We start from the raw sequence: 14,929 nt of genomic DNA on the forward strand, positions 1-14,929 counted from the left end.
ACTTATCCCATGTTCTTGAATATGATGATATTTGAAGTGCTCATCCAAATATCTTTTGAAGGTCAAAGTTTCTGGTATCCACTACCTTCCCAAGCAGTGCATTCCAAATTCCCACCACCAGCTGAGTGAAAAAGATTTCTCCCCCCCTCCACTGCCCCGCCAAATCCCCTCTGAATCTCCTGCCCCTTACCTTAAAACTGAACCCTCTCGTAATTGGCTTATCAACCAAAGGGAACAGCTGCTGTCTATTCACCCTGTCCACATCCCTCAATCTTACACACCTCAATCATGTCCCCCCTCAGTCTTCTCTGCTCTACAGAAAACAAATCTAAGCCTGTCTAGTCTGCCCTTACTGCTCAGTTTCTCCATGCCAGGCAACATCCTGATGAACTTTATTTGCAATTCCTATATTGCTATCACAACCTTCCTGTAGTGATGTGACCAGAACTACACACAGTACTCTAGTTGTGGCCTGACCAACGCGCTGTACAACTCCAACATCACCTCCTTGCTGTTATACCATGTGCCATGCCGATGAAACCAAGTCTCCCATATGCCTTCTTAACTGTCATATTCACATGCTCTGCTGACTTCAGCGATCTGTGAATAATTACCCCAAGATTCTTCTGTCCCTCTCAGCTACCCAGCGTCCTGCTATTCATTAAATACTCCCTCATCTTGTTTTTTCTTCCAAAGTGCATCACTGGTCTGCTCGTCTGACCAACCCATCTGGATCTTCATGAAACCTACAAACATCTTCTTTGCTTAACATTCCTGCCACATTTTCATCTGTATCATTTATGTATTAAAATAAAGCACCCAGCACTGATCCCTTGTGGTACACCACTGGACACCAGCCTACAGTCACAAACAGCCTTCTACCACTAAGCCAGTTTCTGATCCATCTCACCAACTGTCCCTGAATTCCATGTGCTTTAACCTTCTCAGCCAGTGTCCCATGTGGGACCTTGTCAAAAGCTTTGGTAAAATCCATATAAACTGCAACTGAACTTCCCTCATCCACACAACTGATCACATTTTTGAAAAAAAATTCTAACAAATTTGTTAGGCATGATCTTCCTCTAACAAAGCCATGCTAACTATCCCTAATTAATCCATGTCTTTCCAAGTTGGTATTAATTCACTACTCCAGAATTTTCTTTAATAGTTTCCCTACCACTGACATGAGACTCACCAGTCTGTAATTTCCTGGTTCATCTACCACCCTTCATATAAAGTGGAACCACACTAGCCATCTTCCAGTCCTCTGACATGTCTTCCATGGCCAGACAGGAATGAAAAATTTGTGTCAGAGCCCCTTCGATTTCCTGCCTCCTCTCCCACAACAACCTATTAAATGATTAAAAAAAAAATTAAAATTTGTCTATTTCTTTTAAAGTAAACACTTAACTCTAAAAAGAAGGGAGATGTTGTGATAGGGTCTAAACGTACTTTTAAGAGTCCATATCCCAAAACAACTAACAATCACTCCTACTTCGACAGGATGTAATGTATTATTCAATGACTTGTAGTCAGGCTACAGCAGATGGTAGGAATTAGATGCATATGCTTAGTTTCCTAGTTAACACTTGTTTTTGGTCTTCACATTTTAAAAAAATCCCTGATTGTTTTCCTATGCTTGTGTGTGTTTGGTATGTTTATAGCGAAGAGAAGAATACCATAATTTAATAACTGTTGCTTACATTTATGTATTTTTACTGAAAAAAAATTCAAGGTGGCAGCTCAAATCAATGACAGAATATGATTATATTGGTCAGATTTGCAAGAAACGAGTTCAGAATTAGCAATTCTGAAAAAAAGCAAATTGCCTTCATTGCAACATATTAGGTATTATTCTGCAAATGGTTTGTTAAATTTGGATCTGCAGTGTTGGAATAGGACGAAGATGGTTGTGCAAGGTATTGTATAGCTGGTGAAATCCATCATCAGCTACATACTTAACTGCTATTGATTTATTTGACTTTATTTTCACAGGTTTAACGGGTAACTCAACATCCAAGTCTTTACTTCAGCCAATTGCTGCTTCCTGATGCTAATTATTCATTTTTGCTCATTCAATGTCCGATACCTTGAACTGGGGTCTAATGACCCTGCAAAGTAGAACACAACTGGCCTGAATAACATGCAAGGCTTTTAACCATTTAAAACATTGTATGAAACATTACCTAGTTATGAACTAGTCAATATCATTATTTCATATTATTTCAGGTTGTACGGCATACCACAGAACATTGATCTTTGGCCAGCACTGATGGTTGAAGATGTAATTCCTGGTACAAGAGTGGGACCCACCCTCATGTGTCTGTTTATAACTCAGTTCAAAAGGCTGAGGGATGGTGACAGGTAGGATACTTCTAAGAAGAGTAAAGAATATGTGGCATGGCAGTGTTAGATGATACATTCAACTGTGGAAAAAAAAAACTGCATTACAGATATGAGGTAAACTGCAGAGTGGAAGTATATATCATTCATTGCTAATACCATGTTAGTTTTTTTTGCTTAAAATGTATCATGTTTACAGCGATTTCTTTTGATCAGCTATCAAGCTGAAGTTTGTAAAAGTATCGCTAAGAAATTTAATGTATTTGTAAGTAATAAACTTGGTCTGGTCCATGATGATGCTTATGATGATGATGATGTAACAACGATGCTTTCAACACATTAAGTATTTCTTACATTTGGCAACTTTCATTAGGGCATTAAAACAATCAACCCAGATTTTATGTTCTGGCTTGAAAATGAATATTGAAAGATTCAGTGAAATTACATACTTAATTTAACTTGTGGACAGTTTTAGCTGCAATTTGTGTAAGGAATAAACTATTGATAGAAGCAGGAAAGGCCACTAAATGAACATTAAAAGGAGGGAACAGCTGGGCTGGACTTTCCTTGGGCAGCTGAAAACATGACAAGTTGAAACATTTGTAAGCCATGATTTGCTCATTTCATATGCTTTGGGGGAGTTTAACTTAAGAATATATCTGATGAATGATCTCCACTGTTGAGATCGAGAGCGATGTGGTTTAACTGCAGCAGTTAAGAAGCTGCCTTCTTGTCCTTTGTTATGCAGCACTCTCTTTTTTAAAGAGACAGGGACAGAGTGAGATGGTAGAAGGTGAACTAGCATCAGGGACAATTGCTATGGTCAGGACCAAAATTGTTGTTGCCTTCCATGAATGTGAAACTATCCACAGAGTTGCTTGGAGGATGAAGCAGAAAGCCAAAACAAAGTATGTTATTCAAGAAATATGGAAGAAGGTGACCATGCAAGCTATGGGCAATCAGCAATGCATCAATGAGTCTGCAAATGGTAATAAAATTCCATAAATATTTTAGTCACTTCAGCAGCTAGGCCAAGGTAAGTGAAACGGAGTAAACAAGCAATTAGGAAACACTCATTTCCTCATTGTTCATGTTCATATGATGTTGCTGAAGAGGCATGAAACACTGTAATGATCTGAAATCTGTTTCTTGATTGATGACCTACAGTACCTAGCAATAATACACCAGAATCAAAATACAAGCTAATTTGAAGACTTCAAATTTCTGTTGCTTTGAAAATAAATAGTAACATGTATGTTAAGATACAAGTTTCGAAGTTCAGCTACATTAAATGTATCTGTACCTGAAAAAGAGTGGATCTGTAACTTTGATTAGGAATTACATCAAAAGCAAGAAGATTTTTTTTAAGCTATTTTGCCCTTTTTCTTTCAAAAAGCAGGTACTTTTTTTCTTCTTGATTTCTTATGGTGAAGATGAAATTATTCCTGACTCTTCAGAAATTAAAATGGAAATGTGCATGGTTTCTGACAGTGCACGTCAACAAAATCTTAGCTATGTTAATTAACTTTCTCAAAATCAACTGAATCAATAAATGTTGATTTGCAACTTACATCTCCAGTTGTAAATCTTGGTTTATGGTTCAGCCTCCACGTAGAAACTGACCAATTGTCATTTTTATTAATATGTGGCAGCTAGGTTTTAAACAAGTAACTAGAAGTGCAATTCAGGTCATTGGAAGCTTAAAAAAAAGATCAAATTTTCAAGTTAAAAACAAATTCTCCTTTTTGTTTAAATATCCAAAGCTAAGTTACTTAATTATAAAAAATGGTTTCTTGGTTTGGGTGAGAAAAGCAAGATTCAGCTAAATACGTGCATTTGACTATCACTTTATGCATTAACTTGATTTACGTGATACAGACAGATGAGTTTTTTCCTGAAGATCGTGCAACATTGGAACATTCTGCCGCAAGGCAAGTAGAGAGGAGGTATTTGAGTTTCTTTTAAGACAGATGTGGATGGAATTTTGTTCGGCACATGAATCAAGGATAATCAGGGGTAGTTGGGAATAAAGCATTGGAAACACAAAAAGATCATTTCATGATCTTATTTGAATGGTATGGCAGGCTTGAAGAACTGAATTCTTTTGTTCTAATGTTCCTATTTCATATGCAGCTCATCAGCTCTCTCACAATCTGCTTGCAAGTGATTGAAAAATTGCACATAAACAATGCATGTTAAAGATGAAATATCCAGTTTAGATTAGAGAAATGGTCTCTCGTTATACCCCTGGGTATTGCTATTTAATGTGTGGAAATTGGTCGGTTATGCCTTTGTTAAGGCAAGGAAAAGAATATCAAAGGCATAACTGAAACTTCAAATGGCAAGTACACATAAAGCATTTTGAATAATAGTGATTACTTTGACCAACTGCGGAGATTTGATTTAATCCAATTTCCATGAACTAAATCAAAATTGTTAACCTACCTCTGTGAAAGTAAGCTCAACCCCACATGACTTGCCTAATCAGCCATCCTGGGATTTGGCTCAACGAACTGAGAAAATAATTGCTGTTGTGAAGTCAAAATCATCCAATTACTCCAGGGTAATCCAAGACAGCAAAGGAAATCCAAAACTCTGCCTTCCATGAAAATTGTTTCTTTTGTGAACTGTCCCCTGATTTCTCTAGATACCAGATATTAAGAGTTGATACAATTTTGTGCTTAGAATCTTGATGCAATCCACTTAGCTGCCCGGCCTCTCAATCTCTTTGTGTAACTATAAATAAAATTAACCAATCGCCATTTGGCTAACTTTAAAAAATTCCAGAATTTTTTATTGAATTCAAACGCACATCCCCAGAACCTTGGGATTTGAATTACTAGTCCGGTGACAATATCAGGACACAACAACTTCTACCCCGCACATTCCACACACACACACACACACACCCCCAGTGTCTCCACTCTGCACATAGGCCAATGTTGATCTCCTTAACTTCACTGCACCCTTTGAGAATCAGACAACTTGTGGCTTCCTGTTGGGATTGTGACAGCTCAAAAATTATTAAACCTCCTCAGACCAGTAAATTGCCAATACTATTAACTTTCCCCTTGCTCCTCTCCCTCAGTTTATAGAAATTGCTACAATTACAACCTATTCTGGCAATAATTCCTTATGCACACTCTACCTTTTCCAATTATCACACCAATTCACTTTCCATTTCCTCAGCAAAATCCTGAAATATAACTTTCCTGACGAATTCAATGCACAACTCTCCCATCATTTTCTTGATTTAATTTGGTTTGCAACATGCCCGTAATACTGAGGCTCACATTTATCAAAATGATACTCTTAGTTGTACACTTGCTGAAAAAGTAATGTGACACACAAACTCTATCTTCCACCCATCAGGCTGTCAGGGGAGGGTGCAGCAGAGGGTTTCAAGGGTTGGGGGTTACAGAGAGGGGTTCAGAAGCTTTCCGCAGCCATTTTGCTTCAGTCCCGCATTTGTGCACAGATCAATACAGAACCAATCACAGCTGCTGAATTTGGACTTCAAATTTATATTCCTTCACTTCGAAAACAGATCAAGTAAGTGACAAGCATGCAAGAGGTAGTAGAATTGATCTTGCTTTCATATTTATATGCATCTTTTATTCATCTCTAGTTTTAACTCCATCAGTTTTTAGCTAATAAATAAAATCTAATAGATATTATGTTTGTGATTATCATTTTTAAATTGCAGCCCTCAAATAAAACTAACAGAGGGTTAAATGAGCGATGTGAATTCACAGACCGGTCTGACAACACACATGGTTTGGTTGTGACAAATGCCTCAAACTTGTTTACCCTTATTATAAACATGAAGAAAGCTCTGGTCATAGGACAAGCTGTCACTACTCAATCAAGAATCTCAACACGACACGTGACTTGCAAATTCTTCTACACTGTCAGACAATCTGAATGTGAAGTGGACTCAATGCAGGGTTGGAGGGTTTGAGCTATTGGGAGAGGCTGAATAGGCTGGGGCTATTTTCCCTGGAATGTCGGAGACTGAGGGCTGAACTTATAGAAGTTCATAAAATCATAAAGGAGATGGATAGAGTAAATAGACAAGGACTTTTACCCAGGGTGGGGGAATCCAAAAGTAAAGGGCATAGGTTTAAGGTGAGGGGGAAGATTTAAAAAGGGATCTAATGGGCAACTGTTTCACAGAGGGTGGTGCGTGCGTGCATGGAATGAGCTAACCAAGGAATTGGCGGAGGTTGGTACAATTTGAACATTTAAAAAACCCCTGAATGGGTATCTGAAATAGGAAGGGTTTAGAAGGATATGGGCTAAATGCTGACAAATGGGACTAGATTTATTTAGGATATCTAGTCTGCATAGATGAGTTGGACTGAAGGGTCCGTTTCTATGCTGTGCATCCCTATGACTTTCAGATGCAGACATTAGGAAACCAGCTGCCACGTTTATTAGAGTCACAAAATGTGAACAGGAAACAACTTAAGGTATTAATTTGAGGCCCGTGTTCTAAGCACCTTTTCGTACTGTTATGAAGCAGAGATGATTTACAGTGATGGTGATGATGATGACGACGACGACGACGATGACTTGGGTTGTGGGTGTTGAGGTTGGTTGGCTCGCCGAGCTGGTTTGTTGTTCCACAGACGTTTCGTTACCGTGCTTGGTAACATCCTCAGTGCAGCCTCTGATGAAGCGTCGGTTGTGTTTTCCCGCCTGGTTTTTAAAACTCTGGGGTCCGTTGCGATGGATTGCCTCACTTCCAGGTTTCCTCCGTAGTGGGATGTATATGGGGTTGAGTTCAATGTGTTTATTAATGGCATGCTTCGTGGAGTGCCATGCTTCCAGGAATTCTCTTGCTTGTCTCTGCTTAGCCTGTCCCAGGATCTTGGTGTTGTCTCCAGTCGAAGTCGTGGTTCTCCTTGTCCATGTGGATTGTCCATTTGCCACAATTTTGCCACTTAGTCTATCAATATCCCTTCATAATTTTACGCCATCATCTAAACTTTCTAAAATTTTGTCTCATTTGGTGTTGTCAGCAAATTTGGATATATGAATTTCTATTTTATTATCCAAGATGCTAATAAGAACATAAGAACACAAGAACTAGGAGCAGGAGTAGGCCGTCTGGCCCTTCGAGCCTGCTCCGCCATTCAATAAAATCATGGCTGATCTTTTCGTGGACTCAGATCCACTTACCCACGTTCTCACCGTATCCCTTGATTCCTTTATTGTTCAAGGGAAATCTACCTTATCTTTAAAAACGTTTACTGAAGTAGCGTCAACTACTTCACTGGGCAATGAATTCCATAGATTAACAACCCTCTGGGTGAAGAAATTCCTTCTCAATTCAGTCCTAAATCTGCTCCCTCTAATCTTGAGGCTATGCCCTCTTGTCCTAGCTTCACCTGCCAGTGGAAACATTCTCTCTACTTCTATCTTATCTATTCCCTTCATAATCTTATATGTTTCTATAAGATCCCCCCTCAATTTTCTGAATTCCAATGAATATAATCCCAATCTACTCAGTCTCTCCTCATAAGCCAACCCCCTCAACTCCGGAATCTCCTTTGCACCCCCTCCAGTGCCAGTACATCCTTTCTCAAGTAAGGAGACCAAAACTGCACACAGTACTCCAGGTGTGGCCTCACCAGCACCTTGTACAGCTGCAACATAACCTCTCTGCTTTTAATCTCAATCCCTTTAGCAATGAAGGACAAAATTCCATTTGCCTTCCTAATTACTTGTTGTACCTGCAGACCTCCCTTCTGTGATTCATGCACAAGGACACCCAGGTCCCTCTGCATAGCAGCATGCTGCAACTTTTTACCATTCAAGTAATAATCCTTTTTACTATTACTCCTACCAAAACGTATGACTTCACATTTATTTACATTGTATTCCATCTGCCAGACCTTTGCCCACTCACTCAATGTATCTATGTTCCTCTGCAAAGTTTCACAGTCCTCTGCACACTTTGCTCTGCCACTCATCTTAGTGTCATCTGCAAACATTGACACCCTACATGTGGTCCCCAACTCCAAATCATCTATATAAATTGTAAATAATTGCGGTCCCAACACCGATCCCTGAGGCACACCACTAGTCACTGACTGCCAGCTAGAATAGCACTCATTTATCCCCACTCTTTGCTTCCTGTCAGTCAACCAATCCTCTATCCATGCTAATACTTTACCCTTAACGCCATGCATCCTCATCTTATGCAGTAGCCTCTTGTGCGGCACCTTGTCGAAGGCCTTTTGGAAATCTAGGTACACCACATCCACTGGGTCCCCATTGTCCACCTAGCTTGTAATGTCTTCATAGAATTCCAAAAGATTTGTCAAGCATGACCTGCCCTTCATGGACCCATGCTGTGTCTGCCCAATGGGACAATTTCTATCAAGATGCTTTGCTATTTCTTCCTTGATAATAGACTCAAGCATCTTCCCCACTACAGAGGTTAAGCTAACCGGTCTATAATTCCCCGTCTTTTGTCTACTTCCCTTTTTAAACAGTGGCATCACATTTGCTGTTTTCCAATCTGCTAGGACTGCCCCAGAGTCCAGTGAATTTTGGAAAATTACTGCCAGTGCACCTGCTATTTCTCCCGCCATCTCTTTTAGTACCCTGGGATGCATTCCATCAGGGCCAGGAGACATATCAATCCTTAGCTCCATTAGCTTGCCCAACACTACCTCTTCTGTAATCACAATTGTTTCCAGGTCCTCACCTACCTTCGTCTCTTTGTCAATTACTGGCACATTATTAGTGTCCTCCACTGTGAAGACTGATACAAAATACCTGTTCAATGCCTCGGCCATTTCATCATATCTCATAACTAAATTCCCCTTCTCATCCTCTAAAGGGCCAACGTTTACTTTAGCCACTCTTTTTCGTTTCTTTAAATATATAAAACTTTTGCTATCTGTCTTTATATTCTGTGCTAGTTTTTTCTCAGGTTCTATCTTACTTTTCTTTACAGCTCTTTTTGTGGCTTTCTGTTGACCTTTAAAGTTTTCCCAATCTTCCAGTTTCATGCTGTTTTTGGCCACTTTGTATGCCTTCTCTTTCAATTTGATAGCCTCCCTTATTTCTTTAGACACCCATGGCAGATTACCCCTCTTCTTACAGTCCTTCCTTTTCGCTGGAATATACTTTTGCTGAGCACTTTGAAAAATTGCTTTGAAAATCCTCCACTGCTCGTCAACTGTCCCACCATAAAATCTTTGTTTCCAGTCTACTTTAGCCAAGTCCTCCCTCATTCTATTGTAGGTCCCCTTGTTCAAGCACAGGACCCTGGTATTGGATTTTATCTTCACACTCTCCATCTGTATTCTAAATTCAACCATACTGTGATCACTCCTTCCAAGAGGATCCCTAACTATGAGGTCATTAATTATTCCTGTCTCATTACACAGAACCAGATCTAGGATAGAATAGATAACGAGAATAATTGAAGTCCAAACTCAGATACTTGTCAGAAAAATCCCAGTCACATCCTGCGAATTTGAGTATCTACCCATTACCCCTGCTTTATGTTGGCTGCCTCGTAACCAAATTCCCAATTATGTCAGTAATTTGCCTTCAATTCCATGGGCTTCTATGCGACATCTGTAGATACACAAACAAAAACAGAAATTGCTGGAAAAGCTCAGCAGGTCCAGCAGCACCTGTGGAGAGAAATCAGAGTTAATGTTTCAGGTCCAGTGACCCTTCTTCAGAATGTTTTTATAGAATGGTCACTGGAACCAAAAAATATTAACACTGCTCTCTGTCCAGATGCTTCTGACCTGCTGAGCTTTTCCAGCATTTTCCATATTTTTGTTAGTTATTCAACATGTTTGACTACGGGGAAAATCGCATTGACAACATCCTCACTTTCAGTTTTTAGTGGGCCAGCATTAGTCATGATCACCCACTTCTCCTGTAAGTATAAAAATTCTTCTTGTTGATTTAATGTTCTTTGCAAGTTTCCTTGCATAATCTCACATCATAGCTCTTATAAGCTGTTTTGTGGTCCTTTGCTGGTCTTTATATCATTCCCATTTGGCAGAATCTGTGCTGATTATTGAAGTAAGTAAGCCTATGAGGTTGAGCTTTTCCCTCTCGGGTGTATATATTGATATTCTTACATTATTTTTTTTCTTTAAACATCCTCCACTACTTAAAGCCTTACCTAAAGGTAAAACTCCTATAGCTGATTCACACTTTTTGCTTTCAAGCACTACATTGAACTTGATCATGTTATGATCACTATTTGCTAATTGTTCAAAATTAGGTTACTAATTAAATCTGGCTTATTACTTATTACCAAGTACAAAATTGCTTGTCCTTTGTTGCATCCAGGACATATTGCTTTGGAAACTCTTAGATACACTCCAAAAATGCACTTTTTTTTTTTCTGGAAGATGCTGGTCTGCTTCACCCAATCTGTTAAATGTAAGATCGCCATTAATATTACTGTCAATACTACTGTCTTTGTTACACACTTCTCAATTTCTAAATTTATACAATTTAGCACTTCAGAGTTACTACCAGGGGTTCTGTACACAATATTTATTACAGTTTTCGATCATTTACTGTCTGTCAGTTCCACCCATAAAGGTCTCCACTGAATGGTATGACCTCATTATATCCTCCCTCACTATTGAAGTAATTTTATTTCTAATCAGTAAAGCTTCTCCACTTCCTCTGCCATTTTCCCTGTCCATCCTATAAACATTGTAGCCTGGTATATTTAGTCCCCAATCCCGACCATCCTGCAGCCATCTCTCAGTACCAGTGACTGTATCATAGCCTTCAATTTGAACTTCCCGGCAGCTGATTTTAATCTATTCCTCCATACATTCATATGTAGAATTTTCAAATCAGGCCATGAAATTCTAACCTCTCTCTCAACACTGATGCTTTATTCAGCTGTTTATTATTTCTCTTTTTCTAGTTTAATCAAAACACTTCTTCTAGATTTGCCATGACATGCCTGCACCTGAACTAGCAATACTGACTCTATCCTGTTGCAAATGCCAATGCATACGCTGTATGGAGATGCACACAATATCAATGTCCCTGTTTCACAATTGAAATAACACTGCCATTGTTCCACTTCATCTCCAACTACATTTTTCCAAAGCTATCCATATATGAACATACAAATTATCTTTTTGGAGTGCAGTTCTAGTGTACCTACCCATGGACCAGGAGACTCGGGTTCAGGTCCCACCTGCTCCACAGGTATGTAATAACATCTCTGAACATGTTGATTAGAAAAGTAGGTTAATTTTTTAAAAATGAATATACAAATTATGTGCAAGAATAGGCCACTCAGCTCCTTAAGCGTGCTTCACTATTCAGTAAGATCAGAGAATCATTAGAATCCCTACTGTGCAGATAAAAGCCATCGAATCTGCACTGACTTTCCAAAGAGCAATCCACTTCCCCTTCCTATCCCTGTAACCCCACATTTCCCATGGCTTAAACCACTTAGCGGACACTTCCCTGGATACTATGGACAACTTAGCACCTAAACCTGCACATCTTTGCGCTGTGGGAAGAAACTAGAGCACCCAGGGGAAACGCATGCAGACACGGGGAGAATGTGCAAACTCCACTCAGACAGTTGCCCAAGATGGGAATCAAACCCAGGTCCCTGGTGCTGTGAGGCAGCAGTTCTAGCTACTGTGCCATCATACCGCTCTATCATAGGTGATCTGATTACTTCAGATTTTCACCTATTCCAATAAACTTTCACCCCTTATTTATCAGGACTATTTACCACTACCCTAAAAAAAGTCATAGACCATGCTTTCAGCATGCTTTGAGGGAAGAGAGCTCCAAAGAGACTCAACTTGCGAGAAAAACAATTCTCTTCATCTATTTTGAATGATGGACCCCTTATTTTTAAACTGTGACTTAGAGTTATAAATTCTTCCATAAAGGGGAAACTTTAACTCCATTCTGTCAAGATCCTTTAGGATTTTTACCTTCTAAATTCCAGTCATTACAAGCCTAGCATCCAATATCTCCTCAAGACAGCTTACCAATTCCAGAAAGTTTAATAAAACCTCTTGAATTGCTTCAAATGCATTTACACTCTGACTTGATATGGAGATCCATACAGTACATAGTATTCCGGATGTGGTCTTGCTAAGGTCTTGTATAACTGAAGCATAACATTCCTACTTTTGTATTCAATTCCCACAATAATATTCCAGCTTAAGTATTTACTATACCTGCATACTAACTATTTTGTGAATCATTCATTAAGGCACCCAGATCCTGTCCATTTGAGCTCTGCAATCTCCCAAAATTGAAATAATGTGTATTTTTTGTCCATTTCAGCTGGAAGAATAATCTCAAATTTCCCCATATTATATTCCATATGGCAAGTCTTTAACCACTCATCTTTTATCGAGATGACTTTTGATGATTTTCTTATGTCCTTTTCACAACTTACTTTCCTACTTGTTTTTTGTCATTGGCAAAAGCAACACTCAAGAAGCATGATACCATCCAGGACAAAGCAGCTCCCTTGATTGATATCACATCCACAAACAGACATGTACTACCATTGACACACATAGCACCAATGTGTTACATTTGCAAGATACATTGCAGAATTCACCAGTGTTCTTTAGACAGCACCTTCCAGTCCCACAACCATCTAGAATCCAATCCATTTACAAGGACATGGGCAACTGATAAATATGAACGCTGTCATCTGCAAATTCCCCTCCAAGCTGCTCATCATCCTGACTTGGAAATATATCACCATTTTTTCAGTGTCACTGGCTCAATGTCTTGGAATTCCCTCCCTAACAACATTTTGGGGATGCCAATACCAAATGGGCTGCATCAATTCAAGAAAGGTTCACCATCCCCTTCAAGGTCAAATAGAATGAACAATACATCCTGGTCCAGCCAAAAATGCCCACATTCCGTGAATGAATAATGAAGAAAAGTAACAGTCATACCTTTGTTTCCTTCAAGACATTTTGTATGAATTGTAAGAAGTTGAGGTTGTAACACTGATCCCTATGGCTTTCCACTCATTACATTTTGCCAACCAATGATCATTTATGCCTATTCTCATTTCCCTGTTAACTAGCCAATCTTCCATCCATGCCAACAAGTAACAGTCTACACCATGAGCTTTTGTTTTCTGCACTTATCTTTAATGAGGCAGCAAACACATTTTTTCTTAATTTGTTCAAGGGTGTGGTCATTGCCAGCTAGTTCAGAATTCATTGTCCATCACAAATTGCTCTGGATCAGGGTAATGGCGAGGTGCCTTCTTGAGCTGTTGCACTGCTTGGAATGTTGAAACATTCGTGGTGTTGCCAAGAAGAGGGTTCCAAGATTTTAACCGAGCAATAACGAAGGAACGGCAGTGTACTTCCAGGTCAGGATGTGTGAGAATTGGAGGGTAGCTTGCGGAGTTGATGTTCTCATGTATCTGCTGCCTTTTGTCCTCAGTGATAGAAGTTACGGGTTTGTAATGTGCTGTCAAAGCAGCTTTGCTGAGCTACTGCAGTGCATTTCATGGATGGTTCTCACTGCAGCCACTATTCATCAGTAAAAGGAGTGAATGCTTAAATGAATCACTGAAATGCTATGCCACAAAAATACACTATTCACTCCATTGTATCTGCACCAAATCTCCAAATGACCATTCTTGCTCAGTAAGATTCTCTGGTCTTTTCCATTTATCTCTATTCAAGTAATTACCCAAAGGTAATGTGTAATGTGTAATGTTGAATACCTCAATTGTCTCTGCCTCCAATATACTTACAAGCATTGCATTCTCACCAGAACTACTTGTGTTTGGTTATTTTGCAAAACGCTTTACATATGTGCCCTCTTGTTCTGAATTCTTATGAGCAGGAATAGTTTCTCCCTATCTGCTCTATTTAGCCCTCTCAGGATTTTAAATAAATTATGGCAGATTTCCTCTTAGGCTCCTTTCTAAGGAGAACAATCCAAACCTCTCCAATCCCTTCTCATAACTCAAATTTCTCATCCCTGGGCTTAGACCCATTTTTTTGTTGGAAGTCACTTTTGCACTCTGTCAAATGTGATCACATCCTTCCTATTGTATGGTACCCAGAAATGTGCACCATAGTCCAGCTGAGATTGAACATATGCCTTTTATGAGTTCAGCAAAGTTCATCGCTCTTATATTTTATGGCCCTATTAATGAAGCCTAGGATACTATATGCTTTATTAACTGCTGTCTCCACCAGTCCTGCCACCTTCAGCGATTTATGCAAAGGTTAATGCCCAGGTACTTTGACCACTACTCTCTCCCAGAATTGTACCCCTTATTTTATATTGTCCACATTCTTCCTACCAAAGTGCATCATCTCACGTATCTCGTATTGAACTTTATCTGTTATCTATCTGACCAATCCACGACTTGTCTATCTCATTTTGTAGTCCTACACTTTCCTCCACTGCTTACAATACTTTTAAGTATTGCAAAAGAAATACTCCTCTTGCAGTCATATATAGCTTATCTAGTTTAGGTTTTGGTCAATGGTGACCCCTAGAACATGAATTCCAAGCAGAGTAAAATACCATCACTTCATTGGAGGCCTCACTG

At 39.3% G+C, this 14,929-nt stretch overlaps 1 protein-coding gene across 1 annotated transcript in view; it reads left to right on the forward strand.

The window, feature by feature from the left end:
- LOC109919505 (peroxidasin homolog) overlaps nucleotides 1-14,929 on the forward strand; it is a 509,465-nt gene that overhangs the window by 444,867 nt on the left and 49,669 nt on the right. The window contains exon 17 of the mRNA XM_048596123.1: nucleotides 2,230-2,364. Coding sequence (XP_048452080.1) covers nucleotides 2,230-2,364 — 135 coding nt within the window. The remainder of the gene's footprint in view (nucleotides 1-2,229; nucleotides 2,365-14,929) is intronic.

The sequence above is a fragment of the Rhincodon typus genome, chromosome 4, assembly GCF_021869965.1.
Source record: "Rhincodon typus isolate 14 chromosome 4, sRhiTyp1.1, whole genome shotgun sequence".
In the NCBI taxonomy this organism is placed as follows: Eukaryota; Metazoa; Chordata; class Chondrichthyes; order Orectolobiformes; family Rhincodontidae; genus Rhincodon; species Rhincodon typus.